Source organism: Manis pentadactyla, chromosome 3, assembly GCF_030020395.1.
Source record: "Manis pentadactyla isolate mManPen7 chromosome 3, mManPen7.hap1, whole genome shotgun sequence".
Taxonomy (NCBI): domain Eukaryota; kingdom Metazoa; phylum Chordata; class Mammalia; order Pholidota; family Manidae; genus Manis; species Manis pentadactyla.
This window is the reverse complement of record NC_080021.1, coordinates 189,321,856-189,343,812: the sequence shown is the minus strand read 5'-3', so window position 1 is coordinate 189,343,812 and position 21,957 is coordinate 189,321,856. Positions and strand designations below refer to the sequence as shown.

General features: G+C 46.3%; 1 protein-coding gene and 1 long non-coding RNA gene across 2 annotated transcripts in view; one reads left to right on the top strand and one right to left on the bottom strand.

Moving 5' to 3' along the window:
- Positions 1–19,454, top strand: part of GABBR2 (gamma-aminobutyric acid type B receptor subunit 2) — a 338,133-nt gene extending 318,679 nt beyond the window's left edge. The window contains exons 14-19 of the mRNA XM_036888312.2: positions 599–709; positions 4,693–4,917; positions 6,899–7,081; positions 9,585–9,714; positions 13,076–13,193; positions 14,902–19,454. Of these exons, the coding sequence (XP_036744207.1) occupies positions 599–709; positions 4,693–4,917; positions 6,899–7,081; positions 9,585–9,714; positions 13,076–13,193; positions 14,902–15,067 (933 nt within the window). The 3' untranslated portion in view covers positions 15,068–19,454. The remainder of the gene's footprint in view (positions 1–598; positions 710–4,692; positions 4,918–6,898; positions 7,082–9,584; positions 9,715–13,075; positions 13,194–14,901) is intronic.
- Positions 1–21,957, bottom strand: part of LOC118913944 (uncharacterized) — a 34,876-nt gene that overhangs the window by 8,650 nt on the left and 4,269 nt on the right. The window lies entirely within an intron of this gene.

Sequence of the window (21,957 nt, the reverse complement as noted above, 5' to 3'; positions counted from 1 at the left end):
GGAAACTGCATAGGTCTCTGACCAGCGTCTGGATTGGCTGTCTGGAGTCAGGTGCCCATCCCTTGTCCAATCAACCCTGGCCCAGGAAGGTCATGAGGTACATAACATGGCGGCCACCACTGCTCCCTCAATGGGACTGGTGGGCAAGAGGGTCACTTTAGAAGGGCTTGGCAGGCCCCATTCTTGACCCCACTAGTGGGTATCTCCAGTTACCTGAATTAATCCCAGAGACACCTAAAGGCCTCCTGACATAACTTTGCCCTTCATTGCCACCCCCACTCTCAATAAAGATTACAGATGCTGCTCTGGGCTGTCTTGCACTAGGTACTAGGGGCACAGGAGTGACCGCTCCCTGCCCTCAGGAGCTCTGACTCAAGTTAGAAAAGGTTGAAGAATGCAGGTAACTGGTATGCAGGGCCGAAGCATGACCAACAAACAGAAGGAAGCCCCGTGGGAACACAGAGGTGGGGTCCAAAAAGTTCCCTGGACCGTGCCACTGGCTGTGGCTCCTGCAAGGGTAACAGGCTGTCAGACAGAGACCTGGCTGCACAAAGGGTACCCAGTGCCATCCCTGGGTTTGTGTTTTCTCTTTACACAGCCGGACCCAGCAGGCCGGGACATCTCCATCCGCCCTCTCCTGGAGCACTGTGAGAACACCCACATGACCATCTGGCTCGGCATCGTCTACGCCTACAAGGGGCTTCTCATGGTAGGTATGAAGCAGGAGGCAGAGCTGGGGGTGTGCTTCTCTGGCAGAGCTCTCTCCCCCAGGTGCCTCCATCAACCTAAAAATAAGCAGAGCCCCCAGGACCAAGCACTTACTCTATGCCAGGCCTGGTGTCTGCCTTGTGTTCTCTCTGTTCCCACAACAACCCTATGAGAAAGGTACAGCTAATGTCTCATTTCACTGATGAACACGCTGAGGCTGTTTACCCAATGTCACTCAGCTTGTAAGTAGCAGAGTCAAGATCGTAAGGACTAACCCCAAAACTTGTGAGTGTGCCTCACAGCTGCCGCTCTATTGCTCCCAGAATGGCAGTCTGTTGACATCCAGCATATGTTCATATCCCACATTTCACTGGATCCTCTCTATATCTGTGGGAGGTGAGTGGAATCATTCCCATTTTTTAGATGAGGAAAGAGAAGCTCAGAGAGGTTAAGGTAACCTCCAATCTCTGAATCCAGTACTCTCTGCACCCCACTCATCTGTTAAAATCAAAGATCTCTTACCAAGCCCCCCTCACCCAGGTGTAGAATGTCAGTTAGGAAGGACTTGAAAGGGCAGCCACCACCACCACCCTGCCCCCGGCCACCTTATTCCAAGATGACCCTTGAACCTTCTTTCTCAAACCGTGCCTCCACTTAAATCCCTCTCTGATCTTTCCACAGGAAAGTTAATTCACCATCTGTCTTTGTGAAGCCTCCACTTAGAGGCAAAGAAGGAAGCCTTCTCCAAAAAGGGCAAATAAATTGGAATTTCCTGTGCTGCTCAAATGCATCTTTACTTGCTACTTTAGAGAAGTTAGAGATTGATCCTGTGTCCTTCGAGGGGCCACACCTGAAGAGCATATGTTAGGGAACCCTAGACAAAGATTGCCCCCCAACTTCATATTAGTTGGGACCTCTTCTGGTTTTCATAAAGGTCCTTTGAGGACCACTAGACTGCAATCTGGGTCCCACAAGGTAATGGCCCTGAAGGTGTCCCAGAGTGGAAATGGGAGCTAGAGGATTGGCGAAGGGTCCTGGGCTTGCAGAAGGACACACTCAGGGACACGATCACCAGAGCCGTCAGAGGCAGGTGGTAGAGATGAAGGGTGGAACCATCGTCAGCGGCAGTTACCAGAAGGCAGCCCTCATGTCCACATAAAGAAGGATTTTGTATAACAGAGCAGTGTCCACAGATGTGATGGAGTCCCTGCAAAGGAAGGCTCTCCCTGTCACAGGAGGTGTGTGGCATTGATCACTGGTGTTCCCCTGGCCCTTGGTGAATAGATTGAAATTAGATTATGGTGCATCTGATTGACTGGATGCACCATATTGGATTTATCTGTAATGCTTTCAACCATTCATTATCTTCCCCACCTACTTCCAGTACTGGCTGGAGAAGACTCTCTCCCAGTGAAGCTAATCCACTTCAGCCAGATCATAATAAAAGCTGTATTTGGAAGCGCAAATGCTCCACTGTTTGTAGTATATGCAAGGAACTGTCCCTAGCCCTCCTGGTGCAAGGGATTTATGACTAAAATCCCACCTAGCAGCCCCTTCTGCTCTGAAACCACAGAATCGCAGGGCTGGCAAGAGCATGCCCAGCCCTGTCAGCCCACTCCGCTGCCATTCTTCAGCACCCCAGCCCACCCAAGCATCCCCAGCAAGTGGTCTCCCTCCCTGCTTCTTTCCCTCCAGTGCTGGGGAGCTCACGCCCTTCAAAGCTACATGTGCATCCGTGGATGGTGTATTTCCTGTGGCAACAGAAACAAATTACGACAAGCTGGTGGCTTAAAACAACAGAAATGTATTCTCTCATAGTCCTGGAGGCTAGAAGTCTGAACCCGAGGCAGAGATGTCCTCTCTCCGAAGGCTCTCGAGATGCTTCCCTGCCTCTTCCAGCATCTGATGGCTCCAGGCATTTCTTGGCCTGTGGCTGCATTACTCCAATCTCTATCTCCGCCTTCACCGGGCCGTTTCTTCTTTCCAAGTCTCTCCTCTGTGTGTCTCTTATTAGGATACTTGTCATTTGATTTAGAGCCCACCTGGATAATCCAGGATGATCCATCTCAAGATCCTTGATTATATGCAAAGACTTTTTCCTAATAAGGTCATAGTCACAGTTTCCATGGATTAGGATGCAGACATTATCTTTTAGGGCCACCAATTAACCCACTACAGATGGGTTGCTCTTCTAGAAAGTTCTTCCTTATCCTCAGCTGAAATCTGCCTCCATGTCACTTGTGCTCATGAACCTTTATTCTACTTCTTGAAGGTCTAAAAACAAGTTCCTCCCTGTTTCCTCCTGACAGTCTTCAGAGATTTGCAGCCAACTACCAGGTCCTCAGACTTGGCCACATTCTAAGACTGACGGTTTGGTGGTCCACTAGCAGTGTGGCAGAGAGGAGGGACACTGGCCCCCTGTCAGAGAGGTGTCCTGGGCACCCATCCAGCCCTGACATTCACTGCCATGGGACCCTGGGCAGACCACTGGGCCTCACCCAGCCCCCGCTTCTTCCCCTGGAAGATGTGGACTGCCACGCCTCGTCGGCATGGTCACTGTGGGGCTGAAGGGGGTCACACTCAAAGGAACCAGCACAAAGCAGGCTTCTAACAGCCATTGGTTTCCTTCCTTTGACTAGTACTGGCTTCCTGGGCTTCTGGTTCCCCATTTTAAAAAGAATTTTTTAAAAAATCAGTCAGCAAGATAACACACATAGAGAAAAGGAGAGGGAAACAACTGTGGCTGTATAAAGTAACACCAATTACAAGAGTGCTTTTAACTTACTTTTGTACAGGACATTGCAGTTTACAAAAAGCTTTCACATCCATCTTCTCATTTCATCCAGATTGAAACCTTGTAAGATAGGTATTGTTATTGTTCCCACTTCACAGATACTGAAACTGAGGTCCTGAGAGGTAAAGTAACTTGCCCAAAGTCACACAGCTGGTGGATAGCAGATTCCAGATCCTCCAGCCTTGTGCTAGCCACCCTCCTACCACTCAGCATTGTGCTGCCAAACTAAATCAAACTTAAAAACATCGGCCTTCGGTGAGATGTTAAAATGGCTTGTGCGACTGTCAGATGCCCTGAGCTACAGTGATGAGGTCCATTTCTGTTGAAATGTATTGTTTGGGAGTAGAGCTGCAAGTGACAGAAAACCCAAAATAAAAGTAGTTAAAGATATATTAATATCCCTCTCAGGTAAGAAGTCTAGGGCTGGTACATGGGGGCTCCCAGAATTTCACCTTCTTGCACCTTGTGGCTCCCCATCTTCATCATACAGCTTCCACACTGTGGTCTAAGATGACTTTGTGGTCTAAGATGGCTGCTTAGGCTCCACCCATCACATTCCACTCCATCTATTAGGAAGCAGGGGAAAAAAGACCCTTTCCCTTTATAGATGCTTCCGAGAACCTGTACACAACACTTCCACCTACATGGCACTGTCTAAAACCCAGCTTCAAGGACAGATAGGAAATGTAGTCTCTATTCCAGGTGGCTATGTGCACTGGGGGAAATACAAGTTCCAGACACAGGGGCTCTGCCTTTTTAAAAGCTTGAACTGAACTTCTGGAGACTTAGTCCACTTTTGTCACCATATTGCTGTGTGGCTTTGGGCAAACCCCTTCCTCCTTTCTGGGCCTCCATGTTCTTTATAGAGGAATGGGAGGTGGTCAAGATCATATCTGAAGTTCCACCCCACCTTGGCCTCCTAGGGGTGTGTGTGTGAACCAGAGGTGGAAGTAAAGGGGAACCAGACAGCTCTAACACCACCAGTCTGCTTTTCCTGGGCGGGACTCAGCCCAGGGCCACAAGTGGAGACAGATGGTGACATTCAGAAGACCTGGCCAACAGCAGAACCCCCAGCTTCCGTGCCCCCAGGCCCCACTTGCTGAGTAACCCTCCATTCAGAGCTTCCCAGGCAGCAAGCACGGGCCAACCACTTGATAATGACCATCTCTCCTTTCTGTTCCCCACTGCAGCTGTTTGGTTGTTTCTTAGCTTGGGAGACACGCAATGTCAGCATCCCTGCACTCAATGACAGCAAATACATCGGGATGAGCGTCTACAATGTGGGCATAATGTGCATCATCGGGGCGGCTGTCTCCTTCCTGACCCGGGACCAGCCCAATGTGCAGTTCTGCATCGTGGCACTGGTCATCATCTTCTGCAGCACCATCACACTCTGCCTGGTGTTTGTGCCAAAGGTAATGGCCCCAGCCTCTGGCTCTGGCCCTCTCACCAGGGGACTGGATTTCCTCCACTTTCTGCAAGTTTTATGAGTTGTCTTTTTAGGAACACAATTCACATTACAGAAAGTTTGGAAAATGCAGATAAGTTACCAGATCTTTTTCAGAAATCCCACATAGTCCTGCCACCCAAAAAACAATCCCTAATGCTTTGTTTCATTTTTTACTGAAAACTAAATATTTTTATGTGTTTCTTGCTAGTCTTCTTTTTTTAATGGTTAGGCAGTGATACCTTTTCAGGAAGAGCTGTAATTATAGAACACATCATTTTATAGTTTGCCTTTTATCACTAACTTTTTGTCCTTTGTATTTTCCCACATTCATAACCATCATTGTGGGGGGAGTTCATTCCATATTTACATACCACTTGATTCCTTATGATGAGTATTACAACTGTTTCTAGATTTTTACTATTAGAAATGAACTTTGTTTCTACATAACATATTTCCAATATTTCTTTAATATAGAGTCACAGAAATAGTATTAGTGGGTCAAAAGGAATAACTGTTTTTAACAGCCACTTACATTTTTCATCTATCTGAAGAGCTTCAGGACCACCCAGGGGTATTCTTCAAACATTATCCTACCCAGCAGTGGGTGGGTGAACCAGAGGCATTGACCTCTTGGGAGCCCCTTGCAGTAGGCTGGGCTGAGTGGAGGGAAGCCTGACCTCAGTAGGTATCAAGAATAAGGGAAGAGCATGAAACAGAAAGAGCTGGGAAAGAGTTATTAGGCCAACTGGAGAAGTGTCTGCCTTGGAGAAGGGGGAGAAGAGGGATCACTTGGGGCCCACTGTCCCTTAAACAGGCTACCCATGGTGCTTCCATCCTCCCGGGCACCCAGCCAGTCCCCAGGCTGTGCTGTCTCTTCCCTGGAATACTTCCAGGCTGTACTCCTTCCTTCTCTAGCTGTCAAATCTGCCCAGGCCCTAGGCCAATGCCACGACTTCTCTGTCCGCACTCTGACATTCTCTCCATCTTGCAAAAGATGCCAGATGTCTCTGAGCTCAGGTCTGGTCATGTCATCTACTCTTCACCCTCAGCAGCTTCTCATTGTCCTCCTGGCTCCACAGCCAAGTCCCCAGCACTGCCCTTGCGTCTCCCCCAGCCCCCCAAGAGAACCCTGTCCATCATCCATACTGCCCTTCTCCCCTTCTCCCTATGCGCCCAGAGCCCCAGGCCTCCCTGCATTTGCACATGCCATTCCTTCCCTCCTGGAATCCCCTTACCCTCCCCATCCTTCCAGACCCTTCACAGAGCCCAGTCCAGGCACACACAGCACTGTGGTGAGCACTTGACCTGGGGAAGATCTGAGTCCTTTCTTCATCCCCATCCCTCACCTCTAGGCCATGAGGTCCAGTGGACAAGGGCCGTGAGTCACTCGGCCTCTGCTCTCCAGTACTGAGCCCAGAGCCTGCCTCAGACCACAGCTGTTCTTGGATAAACAAATAAGATCAGAGTCAAATGGCAAACTTTCCTTTTACATAAAAATGCCTTTTCAGTGACAAGAGCTAGTCACCAGTCTGTCCCTAAAACTCATCAATGGTCCTAACAAGCAAAAGCCTTCACTTTCCTCCATCCCACTGTCTTCACTGCCGTCACTTTCAGGTTTGTTTCCATGTGGAGTGAGGCTGAGTGAGGCTCAGCTGGAGCCAGGCCCAAGGGGCTCTGGCTAGGCTCTGCAGGTGGAATCGGGGTCAGGAGACTACACTTCTAATAACAAGGAAGGAAACTGAGACCCACTGAAGGGAGGGGGCCTGCCCAAGGTCACACACAATTGAATGGCAGAGAGAGGCCCGAGTCCAGGCTCCAGGCTCCCAGCCTGGGCCCTTCCTGGGGCTTCTTGTTGCCTCCAGGGCAAGTCTTGCTGAGGGCCCTGGATTGGGGATGGGAGGGAGAACCCCAGGCTTCTCTTTTCAACCCTGCTTCTGTCCTTTCAGCTCATCACTCTAAGAACAAACCCAGATGCAGCAACTCAGAACAGACGATTCCAGTTCACTCAGAATCAGAAGAAAGAAGATTCTAAAACATCCACCTCGGTCACCAGCGTGAACCAAGCAAGCACATCCCGCCTGGAGGGCCTGCAGTCAGAAAACCATCGCCTGCGTATGAAGATCACAGAGGTACCCCGCACAGCCATGGGAGCCAGGGCCCTGGGCTCCCACCTGAGTCCCTCTGCCCCGTACAGGGACTCTCAAGCCGCCGCTCCCAACCACATCTCCTCTGGGACATCCCCATGTCATGGATGTGCAGTCCCATCTGACACAGTTATGGCTGCAGGAATCAGGGGGAACATCAGCTAGCCAGAGGCAGTTTGTCAGAATCTGACAGGAGTTTATTGTCCACATGGCCCAGGTTCTAGGAGTCCAGCAATGCCCCAACTCAAGTCATCCTCAGAAAAAAAGAAGCGCTTAGAAATTAGTGAGCTCCCAGCTTATAGGAGCCTCCTAAATGTGTGGGTCCCCCCTCAATTTTTCACTCCCAATACAACCTGTAAATGCCCAAATCTATATGATATATAAGAGAAGAGGAAGTGAAATTTTTCAGGTGGGAGAATTTGCTATAGCAGACCTCATTTTTGTCCTTAGAGTCCTTAACTGGTCCTAGAATATTCCAGAAAAACTGTAACCAGATCCTTCTGTGCCCAAGCTAGACCTCAAATTCTGGACTTTCTATATGAAGGAGGGGAAACCAAATTACCTTCCCCTTCTCCACCCCTCCTTTTGGGTCAGGGTGTGTGACCAGGCCCAGGGTCTGCAGGCTGTGTGGTTAATAGAGGAATTCTGATTCAGTGAGTGGCACAGGAAGGAGAATGTGTTGGTTAGGATTGCTGGCTAGGTTGCTGTAACAGAGGCCCAAGGCAAGAGACCAAAAGAAAATATATGTTTGTTTCTCTCTCACCTAATGGTCCTGAGGAGCAAGGCTGGCGGCAGCTCTGCCTCCCAGGTCACTGCTGGATGAGGCTCATTCCCTCTTGCTGCCGGCCACACCCCAAAGCATTTTCCTCGCTGGTGGAGTTAATGCCTGGTGGAAGGCACACCCTTTTCTCAGTCTCAGGAAGGGAAGAAGAAGTCCGTCCACACAAGGGACTACCTTATAAGCAAGTCATACAAAACTGCATTCATTTTAGTTCTGTTCCAGTTGTACTGGCGAGATCATACTTAGCCACGGGGAAGGCTGGGAGATGGAGTCTCTGGTTAGACAATCACAAGATGAAGTGAGATGTAGGGTTGCCAGATTAGATATGGGATGTTTGGTTAAATTTGAATTTCGGACAACCAGTCATATTTTTAATATAAGTATGTTGCATACAGTATTTGGGACATATTTGCACTAAAAGATGATTGATTCATTGTTATCTGAAATTCAAATGTGACTGGGCATTCTGCATTTTTATTTGCTAGATCAGGCAGCCTTTTGGGGGACTCACAAGAGTCTGCCACAAAGATCCACTACCCAGTTGTCTGTGCATCTAAAGCTACTGCTTCAGGATGGGACATCCCTCCATTTGCTTGTCTGCCACTGGAGCAAAGTAGGAAAGGTTTCTGTCCCTCAAAGCCCATTGCTGATTCTTTTTTAGTATAAGACCTCTCTAGAACTATCCTATCTCTATGTCTTGACATTCAACTTCTACTTGCTCACTCTGCAATAGAGTTTACTTACTTTTTGAAACCCACGCCCCTGTCAAAAACCCTAAAATGCTGAGTTGTTTTTCCTGGAATTGATTTACAGTCTGGCCTCCTTTGATCCTAGCCCTGCTGTTTGAGCCATACAGCAAAAGGTCTCTCTCCTTCTCCACATGAAAACTCATTAAACAATTTAATGGCTGTGCTCTTGACATCAGAACAGCACTTTACAGTTTATAACGTCCCCTCCCTTATACTGTAGTAGGATGCCCACTACTGTCCCCATCTGCCACCACCTCCCACAACACACACACTCTAGGCCTCTCAGGGCTGAACTGCCCCAGGGCTTATATTAGATTTGTATACAAACTGACAGTGACTGGGATCCATCCTGATCAACTCCTCTGGAGGAACCCGTACTGGCCTGAGTTTTCATGACAGTGTGAGGCTCAGAGCTGACCATCCCTGCAAATCTGTAGCCCCCGCAAAGGTCCTACTAGGTGTCAGTAATAATTATTATAGTAGCAGGTCTCCCTTATTATGTGTCAGGCATTGGGCTAAACTTTCAGTGCATTATCGCAGTTCATCTTCACAACAACCCAGTGAGGTAGATACTGTTATTACCCCATTCTACAGAGGAAGGAACTGAGACTCAGTTCTCACAAGCCAGCACACAGCCAGCAAGGGACAGCCCTGGGTTTGCCCCTTGCCTGTCCCCTTCAGAGCCTGCCTGCCTCCCTGGGCTTTCTCCGCTGGTCCATCAAGGCGGAAGCCTGCACGGAACACATCATTGCAAAGTTCAGGTCCCTCTCAAGAGCAAAAGCAAGAGCTGCCAGGAGCCCTTTGCATTTCTCCCCCAACATGCAGCAGGCCCTCTGGCTCTCAGTGCCCTCCTGCATCCTGCCCAAGGCCCAGCCCTTGGCTCTCGAGGCCTGGCTGCCCGAGCTGGGGCAGTGGGCTGGGCTGGGGCCCTGACTCAGCTGGAGCCTTTGTCTTCTAGCTGGATAAAGACTTGGAAGAGGTCACCATGCAGCTGCAGGACACACCAGAAAAGACCACCTACATTAAACAGAACCACTACCAAGAGCTCAACGACATTCTCAACTTGGGGAACTTCACTGAGAGCACAGGTATGAGTATGAGGGGCCCCTGGCACGTGGGCACCTGGGCATCAGATACCAGCCATCCATCTTCCACTTTACAGATAAAGAAACTGAGGTGAAGAGAGGGGGCGGGGCTGGCCTGAAGTCACACTGGCAGAGCTGGAACATCTGGATCCCCTGTCTCCTGACTATAGTTCAATGTTTATTTGGAGCCCTGCTCTGCATAGAGCCGGGGCTTCTGTTTCTCAGCCCCTTGGGCTCTAGCTGCACATGCACACGATGGGCCAGCATTCCCAGTGTTCTGACTGGGGACCCATTGTCCTTAGTGAGTAGTTTACCTATAGTTCTCCCCAAAGTACTGCACAGTTTCAAATGCACCTCGTCAAAGTACTAGTAAGGAATGGTCAATAAGCTTTAACATGATGTTCAGTCTCACCAATCACTTGGAAATGCAAGCCAAAAATAATACAATCCATTTTTTGCCTACATTTCAGCAAAATGTTTAAAGATTACCAGTGTTGGTGAGAGTGTATGGAAATGGGCATTCTCCTACAGTGTTTTTGGAAGTCAGTCTGCCACATCCAAATGTTAGATGTAAACCTCTTGACTAGCAACTCCACTAGCAATTCCTACCCCTTGGAAATACTCCCACATGGGCAAAGATGTGTATATACACGGTGTTTATCACATTATCAGTTGGAAAGAAAAACTGGAACTAATTAACTTAAATGTTCATCATTTGGGGTGGTTTCATTAATTATGATCCAACCAACCAAGGCACAAAATACAGCTGTTAAAAAGTGAAGAGGATCCATTTGTGCAAATACAGGAGGGTTTCCGAGTGAAAAAAAGCCAGATGAAGATCAGTATTATGCTACACATAAAGGCACACGTGTGTGTAAGTGCACTTTTTAAAAGGTTTGGAAGAACAAAAACCAAATTGTTCACATCATGCGCCTTAGTGAAAGGAAACAGTATGTGCAAAAGGTGGGTGAGGAGGGATTCTCTTACATTTCATCTTATATATTTCTCTACTGCTTTCATTTGTTATTAGCATGTATTCACTAATTTGCTATAAAATTATTTTTCAGGTCAGTGAGAAATCTTTATTTTATTCTTATTACATTAGTACATATTCCTATTAAAAAGGTAATATAAAAAATTCTTATTATGTAAGATGTCAGTTGCAAAAAATGTTTAAATTGAGATAACAAGGAAATGCAAAAAAATTAAAATTACCCAAAATAATTTTAATATCTGGGAAAAGGTGGGCATTTCAAATTAGTGGGGGGAAAATGAATTATTCAATAAACTTAATTGGGATAAATGTGTAGCCATCTGGAAAAGAATAAACTTAGATCCTTACCTCACACCTAACACAAAAATAAATTCCAGATGGGTAAAAGATTTAAGTATAAAAGTGAAATGATGAAAGTACTAGAAAAAACCTTAGGACAATTCTGTTTGTAATCTCAGAGAAGGGAAGACCTTTCTCGGCTTGATGCAAAACATACAAACCACTAAAAGAGTTTATATGTCTAACTACAAAAGAAATTTTTTAGCAAAGCCATCAAAAGTAGTCAAAAAATCAAACAAAAAATAAGCCAAAAAATACTGTAATTCAGGTAACAAGCTTATTCCCTACATATAGGAAATTTTCATATATATGTAGATAGATAGATAACAAACTATTAAGTAGAAGACCAACAATCAAAAGAAAAATGGGCGAAAGAGAATTCTCCTAAAAGTAAATAACAATGGTTCATAGGTTAATGATAAAATGTTCAATCTACCTCCTTTATTAAATGAATGCAAGTTAAATCTGCAATGAGGTGCCATTTTCACCTGTAACATTGGCAAACATTAGAGATCAAAAAGTTGCTGAGAGTTTGAGGAAACAGGTGGGAAAACAGCATTCTCAAACATTCCTGATTAAAACTGAAATTGTTCTACTCTGTCTTTGGAATTTATCCTAAGGATATACAGTCAACACTTGTTATTCATGGTAATTATGTTTTACAAAGGCTCTGTGACCCATGAATTGATTAGTGAGACTGAACCATTGCTCCTAAAGGAAATCCAGGGTTGCGTTCCTGCAAGCCAGGAACAAGTTGGGTTGACATTTTTGTCAACTGATCAATATATAACTTTGTTCTATGTGTATTTCTGTTTAAAGACATCTTAATATATATTGTTTCATGAATACTGAACTTACAGCCAACAGCACTATAACTCATGACTGATCAATGCTCATCTAACACTGTATTTTCCCATCAAGTTCATTCCCAGCCTTCCTGCACTTAGGAACAGTAGGCGGCACTTCAGCACTATGCTTGGGGGCCATTTTAAACAGTGAAAGCACCAACATAAAGCACAAAAATGTGAAAAATGTGGCACTAGGATAGATCACAAAAACAGTATTTATTTACGGAATGAGAACTAAAACAAGAAGACAGAGCGTCACCTTGTCTGACCTCAGCGAGGAATGTACACATTGGGCAACTCAAATTTTTCAATACTGTGTGTGTGTCAGCAAAGGTCTATGAACACATCACAAGTTTTGATCTTGGGGTTACAAATAAACTTTAGCTAGTAGGTGAATTCACAAATACCAAAAACATGAATAAGGGGGATCGACTGGATTCACATAGGTGCAAAATGACATACATAAAGCAGCCCCATACAGCCAAACAAAAAACCACTGATGCTCCTCCAAATCACTCAGGAGGGGACCAGATTTTAAAATTTTATATTTCTTTAAATCTCTCCAGGTGGTTCTGAAGCACAGAGGGTTGAGAGCATCTACATCGTGTTTTGTGGCTAGACAGTATTTCTTTGAATGGTCGCCCTATACATACATATTAATATGTACCTAACCCATTATTACTGTAAACATTCAGATTAGTTTCAACTGTTTATATTGTTAACAGTGCTGTTTTGAACATTTTGTATATATCTTCATGCACATCCTTAATTATTTCCTTAGGATAACTCCCAGAAGTAGAAATTCCAGGCAAAAGATATATACTTTTTATAACATTCCATGCTTACTGATAGTAACCACCAGAAAGATTAAGACAATTTATACTCCTACCAGCAGTTTACTATTATTATTTTTTTCAATCTTTGGCAATATTCTGGAAAATATACCTCGGAGGGTTTTTTTCTTTGTCATTTCCATCCCTATGCACTGGCGAAAGAGGCCTTAATAAGAACCTCTCATTTCTTAGTTACGTTGTCTACATTGGTTGACTTGATTTCTCCCCTTTTTTCTTGGAGAAAAGGAGGTCATGGGGCACACCATCCATATTCTTAGGCAGCCACCTAATAAAATGGCACTGTTGATTTTTAAAAGTTAACAGAATATGTTAACTTGTTTTGTATTCAGATGGGGGAAAGGCCATTTTAAAAAATCACCTCGATCAAAATCCCCAGCTACAGTGGAACACAACAGAGCCCTCTCGAACATGCAAAGACCCCATAGAAGATATAAACTCCCCAGAACAGTAAGTACCTTCTCTTTGAGAATTACTGCTGAAGAACATGTTACTCCCGTTACTCTTGCACAACAAAAAAGTTTGCAGTTTGCACCATGTTTTCACATGCATTATTCTATTTGAACTCCACAGCAATCCCATGATGCAGGTCAAATTACACTGCTCTTTTACAGTTGGGAAAATAACATTCAACAAGGGGAGGCGACTTGTCTAAGCTCCTAGTTTCTAAGTGCAAGCAATAGGATTTGAATTCAGGTCTGTCCAACATATTCTCCACTGTAGCACACTGCCTTTATTATGCATAAAACTTAACCTTGCTAAATGCATTTACTTAACGATTTCCTGTTAGCTACTATGCATCAGACACAGCAGTGAAGAAAACTAACAAAAATCCCTCCCTTCAAGGAGCTTACATTCAATCTGGTGAGACAAAACCTTACTTAGAAAAGCAAAACCTAGTATGCTAAATGATAGGTAGTTTGGAGAAGAATAAAGCAGGGAAAGGGGTTAGGGAGATTACTCCTACAAAGGGTGGTCAGAGAAGACCCAAGGAGATGAGGGCATCCTAGCAAAGACCTGGACATCGCCATTAACTTTGCTCCCCCTGGCAATTTTCAGTTCCTCCTTGCTTACTGCAGACTGGACACAGAGATTAGAAATGTCAGCTCTGAAACTTGGTCCCTGGGAAGTGACAGCAAGCAGTGAAGAACCAGCAAAGACAACAAACCACGGGGTCATTTGGGGCCATTTGAGCTAACAGCCTCCTGACCCAGTTAGCCAGCTTACAGTGTCAGAATACTTACCGATGGTTACGTGGCATTGTCAGCGGTTTACCTATTGTTCCCTCCACTAGAGTGTAAGCACCTTGGGAGTAAGGCTTGAGTCCTTCGTATGTCCCTGGACTGAACACAGGTTCTGCCACTGAGGTTGTTGGCAAGTGTCTGTTGAATGAATGAAAATGTAAATAGGATCCCAGCAGACAGCACAATGATGTGGTTCTGACAACCTCAGATAGATGCCAACCTTGCCCAGGCAGGTGGTCCGTCCCAGGTGCTCGGACAGGGCACCCTTTTCCTGGCTCAGAGATTACTCTTCAGTTCCCCTTTTCCCTGGACTCTTTGCCAACACCATCTTGCCTTAAGGAATAGATTACAGCTGATGTGACACAGCTTCAACTTTAATTTCAAAGTGAATCTCCAACACTGTGTCAGAGAAAGAATGCTAGTCACAAAGAAGCTGAAAGACCAGGGAGGAATCTGCTGGAATTGGCCCAGCTTGAAGGGCTGAGGTCCTGGGCAAGGCTGGTGCAAAGGAGCCAGTGAGGAAGGGCGGAGGAGCTGAGAAGCCTTTCAGGGATGGAACCCAAAGTTAAGTCCACCTGGAGGCTTCCAAGAGTAGAGAATGAGAATTGTCTGTGTTTGCAGCAGAGCCCAGAAAGGCGAAGGCGTGTTCTTGAAGATCACTGGAAGCTCGAGAAGACTCCATCTTCCTTGCTTACTGTCTCCCAGATTTTTTGCAGGGCAGTAGCTGACACACGTAGGCTGCATTAAATACCTGCTAGATAAGTGAACAGTTAGATGATAGGAAGGACAGATTTGGACCCAGCAAAAACTATACTCCTACCATTCACTTCTTAGTCAAAATGAGTCCAGGGAACTTTCTGGTGAGCAGCCAGATAGCCTTCACTAATACTCCTCTCTCTCTCTCCCTGCCACAGTATCCAGCGCCGGCTGTCCCTCCAGCTCCCCATCCTCCATCACGCCTACCTCCCGTCCATTGGAGGCGTAGATGCCAGCTGCGTCAGCCCCTGTGTCAGCCCCACTGCCAGCCCCCGTCACAGACATGTGCCACCCTCCTTCCGAGTTATGGTTTCGGGCCTGTAAGGGTGGGAGGCCTGGGGCCAGGGCCTCCCCCTTGATGGAACCACATGGAGCAGTGGCGTCTGCTACAGGAACACTGTCAGCTCTGGCTGTGGAGAAGCTGGGCACCACAGCTGGCCTCCCAGGACTGCTCGGATGGCGTTCGGGTGGACAGGATGGAGGGCACTTGGCACCTGACCTCGCACCTTATTTGTGAAGATTTTCTTCTTTCACAAAGAAGAGAAATGGAAATGACTTCTTTCTTAACATCTGCAGAGGAGGAGGAGCTAGGATGTTTGAAACTTTGCAAAAAAAAAAAATTCTAGACAAGGAAAGTGTTACTAGAACTCCAGCGAGAAGTCACTGAGTGGCCCTGAGCAGCCTTGAGAAGAGGTGAGAGGCTTCTGGAAAAACCACCTCTGCCTCTGCACACACATCACTGGCTGTGGCCCCCCAGGCCAGCCCTTCCCTTCTGGGGAAGGAGGCAGGCAGGGCAGCCAGGCCCCCAGCTGCCAGCCAGCCGCAGGCTTTCCAGAACAGGGAGTCTGCAGGGAGGGCAGCCAGGTGCAGCTCTGCGGCATCAGGCTGCGGGTACTGGAGCAGGCTGACTTAATGTGCCTGCCGGTGGGACCTTACACTCCGATAAATGCCACACATTAACACAGTAACACCTGTCCCGGGACCGTGGGGATTTAGGGCAGTCACTGCAGACTTGCTCTGCACCATTCGCTGACAGTCGGTCATGCACCCGTCACATCAGCTGTGTCCTTGTGTTTGTATCAGGTGTTCCCGATAGTAGGGAGGACCACCCGAGCTAATCAGGGAATGTCTGCTCCCAGCAAACACGATAAAGAAAGACTGTGCACTTTAACCTCTCTTATCAGGGCCCACGGGCTGGCTGGGGTTGTTTTTTATTCCACTGACTTTGTTTCTGACCAAAGTGAATCGGGGGCATTCTGCTAGAAGGCATCCCTGTAGGTGTAGGGAAGAGTTGCTTGCTGAGGGCTTCTCTTGGCTTCCAGAAGGCAGCCTTTCATCCAGACAAGCTGAAAGCTCTGCCATGGGGGTCTTGGAGGTGATCAGTCAGCTCGCTGATCCTCAATCAAAAGATCACTCTTCTTGTTTAATTGAACCCCAAAGAGCACTGGCCTGGGAATCAGAGAGACCTGGGTTCAAGTCCTGCTGACTCCTTCCATGACCTTGGGCAAGTCACTAGTGGATCTCTGAGCCTCGGTTTCCCCTAAAAACTTGGGATTGAAATAACACCCATCCTGCCTACCTCACAGGGTCACTCTAAGGATCAAAACTTGATCTCATCCAGGAAAGCTTCATACCAAACAGTGAAGCGGCTCTGACCCGTGAAGTATCAGGATGACCATGACCTTCAGCCCTCATGACAACCAGGGCTGTGGCCCAGAGAAGCTCCCAGCACAGCCCTCTACCCGGATCAGCCCTGCTGGAGAGAGGCTCCCCACCGATGACTTTTGTGACATTCCTAGACAGGTTCATTCTTTGCTAAAGAAAGGCCTGAATGACACCGTCCAGGACATCTGCACAACTGAGCAGTTGCTCACTCCCTAAAGAAACCTAATGGCAGCTTCAACAGGCAGGCAATAATCTCTTCCCAGACCACTGAAGTCAGGAATATACTGCTGTCACCACCAGACTTTGACAAAGGGCCCATGGGAATCCTACCATCACCAACATTTCAAAACACTATTTCACGTAGCATAGATTTCCCCTCCCCACCCCCAAAGAGAGGTTATGGAGGTACTATAGCTTTTAGGGAAAAACAAATGTTAACACATCACAGGTCAAGTTGAAGTCATTGTCTGTTTAGACACTAAAAATTGATGTTGTCACTCACTGTGTATTATCAGTATTTACTTGCTTTCTTGATTTCACCAAAACCAGATTTAATTTAAAGGACCACATTAATTTTTCAAAGGGAAAGAGACAATTCCTTGTACATAATGTATACACACACAAAAAAAATACCTGTAGAAATATTATTCCAGCATAGCAGGACACAAAAAGAAACAAAAGTACTGGACAGTCAGAGGTGAGTGTGTGCGTCCGTGACCTGTTGTGACCCCTGAACGTGCACAGTCTTCTAGGTTAACCCACAAAGTACATTCTCTGTCTTAATGATACTGTAGGCTCACCCATTTTTTAAAAATTTCCCCGCAAATAACAAGACCCACAGAAGTGAATCTAGCTATTTAACAGTTCTGTTCTTTTATATGCAGCAAACACACCGTACATTTCCGAAGAGGCTTCAGCCTGAAGGCATTTTCCAATGATGTTAGTGCACAAATGCTTTAAATTAGACTGGAACTGCCAGAATCAAATGTAAATGAGGAATTTCTCTACCCCTATTGCATGGTATCAATTTTTAATAAATTGTTGCAAATTTGTTTTTATGAATAAAAGGAAACAAACTGTCATCTTTAATGCTTGCTCTTCCCAAAATGCATGTCAGGGCAAGCCATATTCCTCTGCTTGGAAACTCAGGGGCCAATTTGTGGGGTTGCCTGCTCAGCAATGGCCCTTCCTTCTGAAGCTGTCCTTCCCTGCCTTCTGCAGACAGGAAGAGAGCAGCCCTGTTCCCATGTAACCCCAGCTTCTGGCCACAGGTAATGGCTCCAAGGGCGGAAACTCGACCTGAACTGGGCAAGTCCCTTCCTGAGGATTCCTCCACGTAAAGAAATTTAGTCAGCCACGAAAGAGAAAATAAAACCAATGTGGAGAGAGAAGAAAAATCTAGAGATGGGTCCTGATAGTCTCTGAGTACCTGGTCAGCTGTTCCTGAAGGCCAGCAGACCATGATCATTCTCGTGTTATATTCAGGCCTTCCTCAGATTCTCTTCTCCCAGTAAATCCCCTTTTTTGCCTAGATTAGTTCAAGTTCAGCTTCCATCAGTTGCAATGAAAAGGTCCCTGACTAATCTAGAAGCCTCCCTGACTCCCCAGGCTGACTCCCCATCCAGGCCATGACAGCCTGTGATTTGGCCTGACTTTCCTTCCCAGCCTCATCACCTGCCTTCCCCTGGACCCTGTAGTCTGCACTTCCTCTACCATGCTGGAACCCGCAGCCTGCAGCTCCACCCCAAATCCTCGGCATCCTTCAAGATCCCATCCAAAACACCCTCCTACATCCCTCAACATGAAACTCTCTCTCCCTATTTTCTGTGCTGAGGACTTTGTCCCTCTCTCAGGGTACTGGGTACATGCTCACACCAGCCCATCCTCCCCACCCCCAACCCTGAGCTCCCTGAGGATGGGAGTCACATCTGCCTCCTTGATGTCTGCCACAGCATCAGGCACCCCCGACTGTCCCACAACAGTCCTCAGTGAGGCTTTGCGAAACTGCACATTTTAGCTCAGGCACTGTCATACTGGTTGCTGGCCTGGAAGACGGAGCAAGGGCAAGTGGGCCCATGCCGTCTGGGGCAGCCTGCTGCCACATGACTGGGTGTGCACCCCAGAAGCAGAGGGAATGGACCCACGGACTTCACGGAAAGGTCAGGCAGGTTGGCGTTTTCCAGTGCCCGGGACCCTCAGTGGTGAGCCTGCAAAGCAGCAGCCAGCTGAGTCCTGGCCCAGAGGGAGCCCTGCTCCAGGACATCTAGGCTACATACAGGAAACGTTTTATCCCATAAAGCCAGAAATATCAAAGATCCTGAATGCAAAAGTAGAAATACTAGGAAGGTCGACTGGATCACAAAACGAAGTCCATGCTCAAAGCTTTGGAGTGGAGTGAAACTGGAGAGGCTGCCAGCCTGCAGGCTCAGGGGGTGTTGAAGAGCTATTAGCTCAGCCATCTTTGCTCTTGAGGTTGAGGCCACTTCCTGGGCTGGGGCCACCACGCCTGTAACTGGACAATTCCGGCACTTGTGAGGAGTCAGGGCTCTGTGCCAAGACACTGATTTCCCTCCATCTGAATTCCAGGGCAAAAGACCCAGGACAGTGTTTCTCAAACTTGAAAACCATAGGGACATATTTTAAGATACAGCATTGACTTAAATGATTTTTATAAAGAAAGTTACCTAAATATGTTCAAACTAGACATAAACTCATGCTTATATCCTTCATATATAATCAAAACAAATGTATAAATTAAATGCAAATGAAATGACCAATAAAAATCATACTAACAACACTGATTTAATGGGATAGATGCAATTCTGCTGAAAAATAAATTGCAGATCGCAACATGAGCTCAACACCAAGTGCTCTCGGGCACATTCCTTTGCGTTCAGCCTGCCTGATGTGATGACTCAATTATCAGACTGCTTTTCTTTATTTAAACTACTATGAAGACTTCATTTATTCAACATGCTGTGATATCATTTGGCCTCACTCAGCTCTAACACATCACTTGTCTATTAAATCCACCTTTGTTTTATTCTCATGAGCCATTGACAGTCATGGGGCCACTCGGACAATACACACAAATCAAACAGTGATTGAGGGCTGATGCTCATTAAGCACTAGGCTATGTGCTCTGCAGGCATAATCTCTTTCAGATCTCACAAGGACCCCAGAGCAGGAATAATTACTACCGCTCTTTTGCAGCCAAAGGCACTCAGGCACAGAGGGTGAGGGCTGTCCCAGGTCACACAGCTGGGATGCAGAGCCGGAATCTGAACACCTGCTGTCCGATGCTGGAACGCACCCTCTTTAATGCTTTCTTCAACTGCCTCATCAGAGGTGGCTGGATTCAGATTACCCAGAATATGCCTATTTCGTTTGTTCTAGATTACCTTGAAATGGGAACACAATCTTTTTTAATTTTATAGATTTGCACAACTCTGAGATTCATCCATGGCATCAACTGAGGCTCTAAATCCTGGCCTGGGCACTTGTGGCCCAGGCAGTGTGAGCAGGAGGAAACCCTCACTGCACTGAAACCCTGGCAAGCCTGTACAGACACAAAACTCTGCCCAAGCGCCCATTGCCCAGATCCCCCTGCTGCCACCCCTGTCCACTGAAGCCAGAGCACTCGGCCCTCCAAGATCTAGCAGAAGGATTCTGCCAACATCCCAGGACTGGGGAAGAAGAGAGAAGATGCTCACCCTTCTGGGAAAAAATGCCAGCCCTGAATATGATATTCACCACTTAAAAGTGACCAGACTGGGAAAAACTGGAAAATACCCAAACGCTATTAACAATAGAACAGAAAAAAAGGTGATAAGAGTATATTCACAGAGTGAAATCTTACATAGTAAAAATGGAAAATCCTACAAATGAGGTAGAAAAAAGGAGAGACTGCTCCAACCCCATCTACCCAAGTCCTGATAAAGTGCCTGTGACTCAGACCACTGGCTCTACAAGGTTCTGATACATCTTGTTTTTTACGTCAATCTATTGTTTTAACAAGTTTTATAGCCACCATGTCCTAAGTTTGGAGACCCTCTTGGTCAGAAAATCAATGGACCAAGACACAAACAACTTGTGACGTGCGCATAAGGTAAATTTGGTGTCCAGTAGGTTCCTTTTCCTCATTATAATATTAAATTTTCCACCACTGGGTGAAGATTTGATATGCTAATGCTACATGAGATGATGCTGCACCACACACGTATGTATGCAATCCAATAGCGCATGTGCCGATTTAAACCCTCCCTACTCATGCTAGGTGATCTAATAAATAATGAATAAACATTTTTGCTCTCCATTGGAGGAGCCACCCTGATTCTTCTCTGGAGCAGCCCACCATGGTCCATCAGGGTGTTTCTGTTTCCCCACGTCTCTAATAAAGCACACTGCTTGCCTGCATACTCCTAAGTCTCAGTGTTAAATTATTCAATACTCGAAGACAAGAACCAAGAACCCTGTTCTAGTGTCTGCCAGTAACGCAACTACATGTGACCATATGAATGAATCTAAAAAACATGTAGGGTGAAAAAAGCCACACATGAAAAAGGATGTACTATAAGATTGCAATGATAAAATGCTCAAAAACAGGCAAAACTAATTTATTAGACATCAGAATAGTGGTCACACATGATGAGTATGGGTAGGGGGGAAGATGGTATGAGGATGACATCTGGGTGCTGGTAATGCTCTGGTTCTAAATCTAAGCACTCAGTCTAAGGCGAACTTCATGAAAATTCTTTGAGCTGTATACTTAGGTGCAATTACACATATACATATATACATATAACCATACACATACATATTTAAAATCATACCCATGTATAAATAATCACACATAATAAGTATATATGACTTTCCCTGGGTAAGAAAAAAATCAGTGTAGAGTCTATGAAGATTCTGCAGCATGATAAACATGCTTTGGAAAACAGAAGTGAATGTACCCTAAATACATTCCCACATACCCTTTCCCCTTTGCCAAGTAAGGGACTGTCAATGCCTTTTGTCTGAAAACTTCAGGGCCATGGAACATCCCAATGTTCAGGGCTGATGCTGCTGGATGTGGAGAAAGGGGCCAGAGAAACATGGCCTGGATGAGAGGAGAACCAGGGGTAACAAGTAGCATACCCAGTCCACTTAACTCACAGGGATCTTCCCCTGCCTTCTCCGCAAGCATTTGGGAGGTGACTTCTGCTGTATTCTATTGCTCTCAACCTTCATTTAAAACAGTGGTATAGAGCTGTGTTCATCTCAATTCTCCCTCTCCCTGTGCTCCCTGAAGATCTGCAGTGCAGGTGAACAGCAAAGGAAATCACCGCCAAAAGCCCGTCTGCCCCCAGAGCCGGGACGAGGCCACACTGACCCAATGGAAGGAAGAAAGGCAGCTCCTGGCAAAGCCACAACCACCTCTTCAGGACAACAGTCATTTTACATTTTTAAAGGGACATTATTCCTCACTGAAGGGACACTACTATCTAGTTGACTTCCATTTAGAAGGGTTCAGAGCCACCTGTTACTTAATGAATAAACAGAAA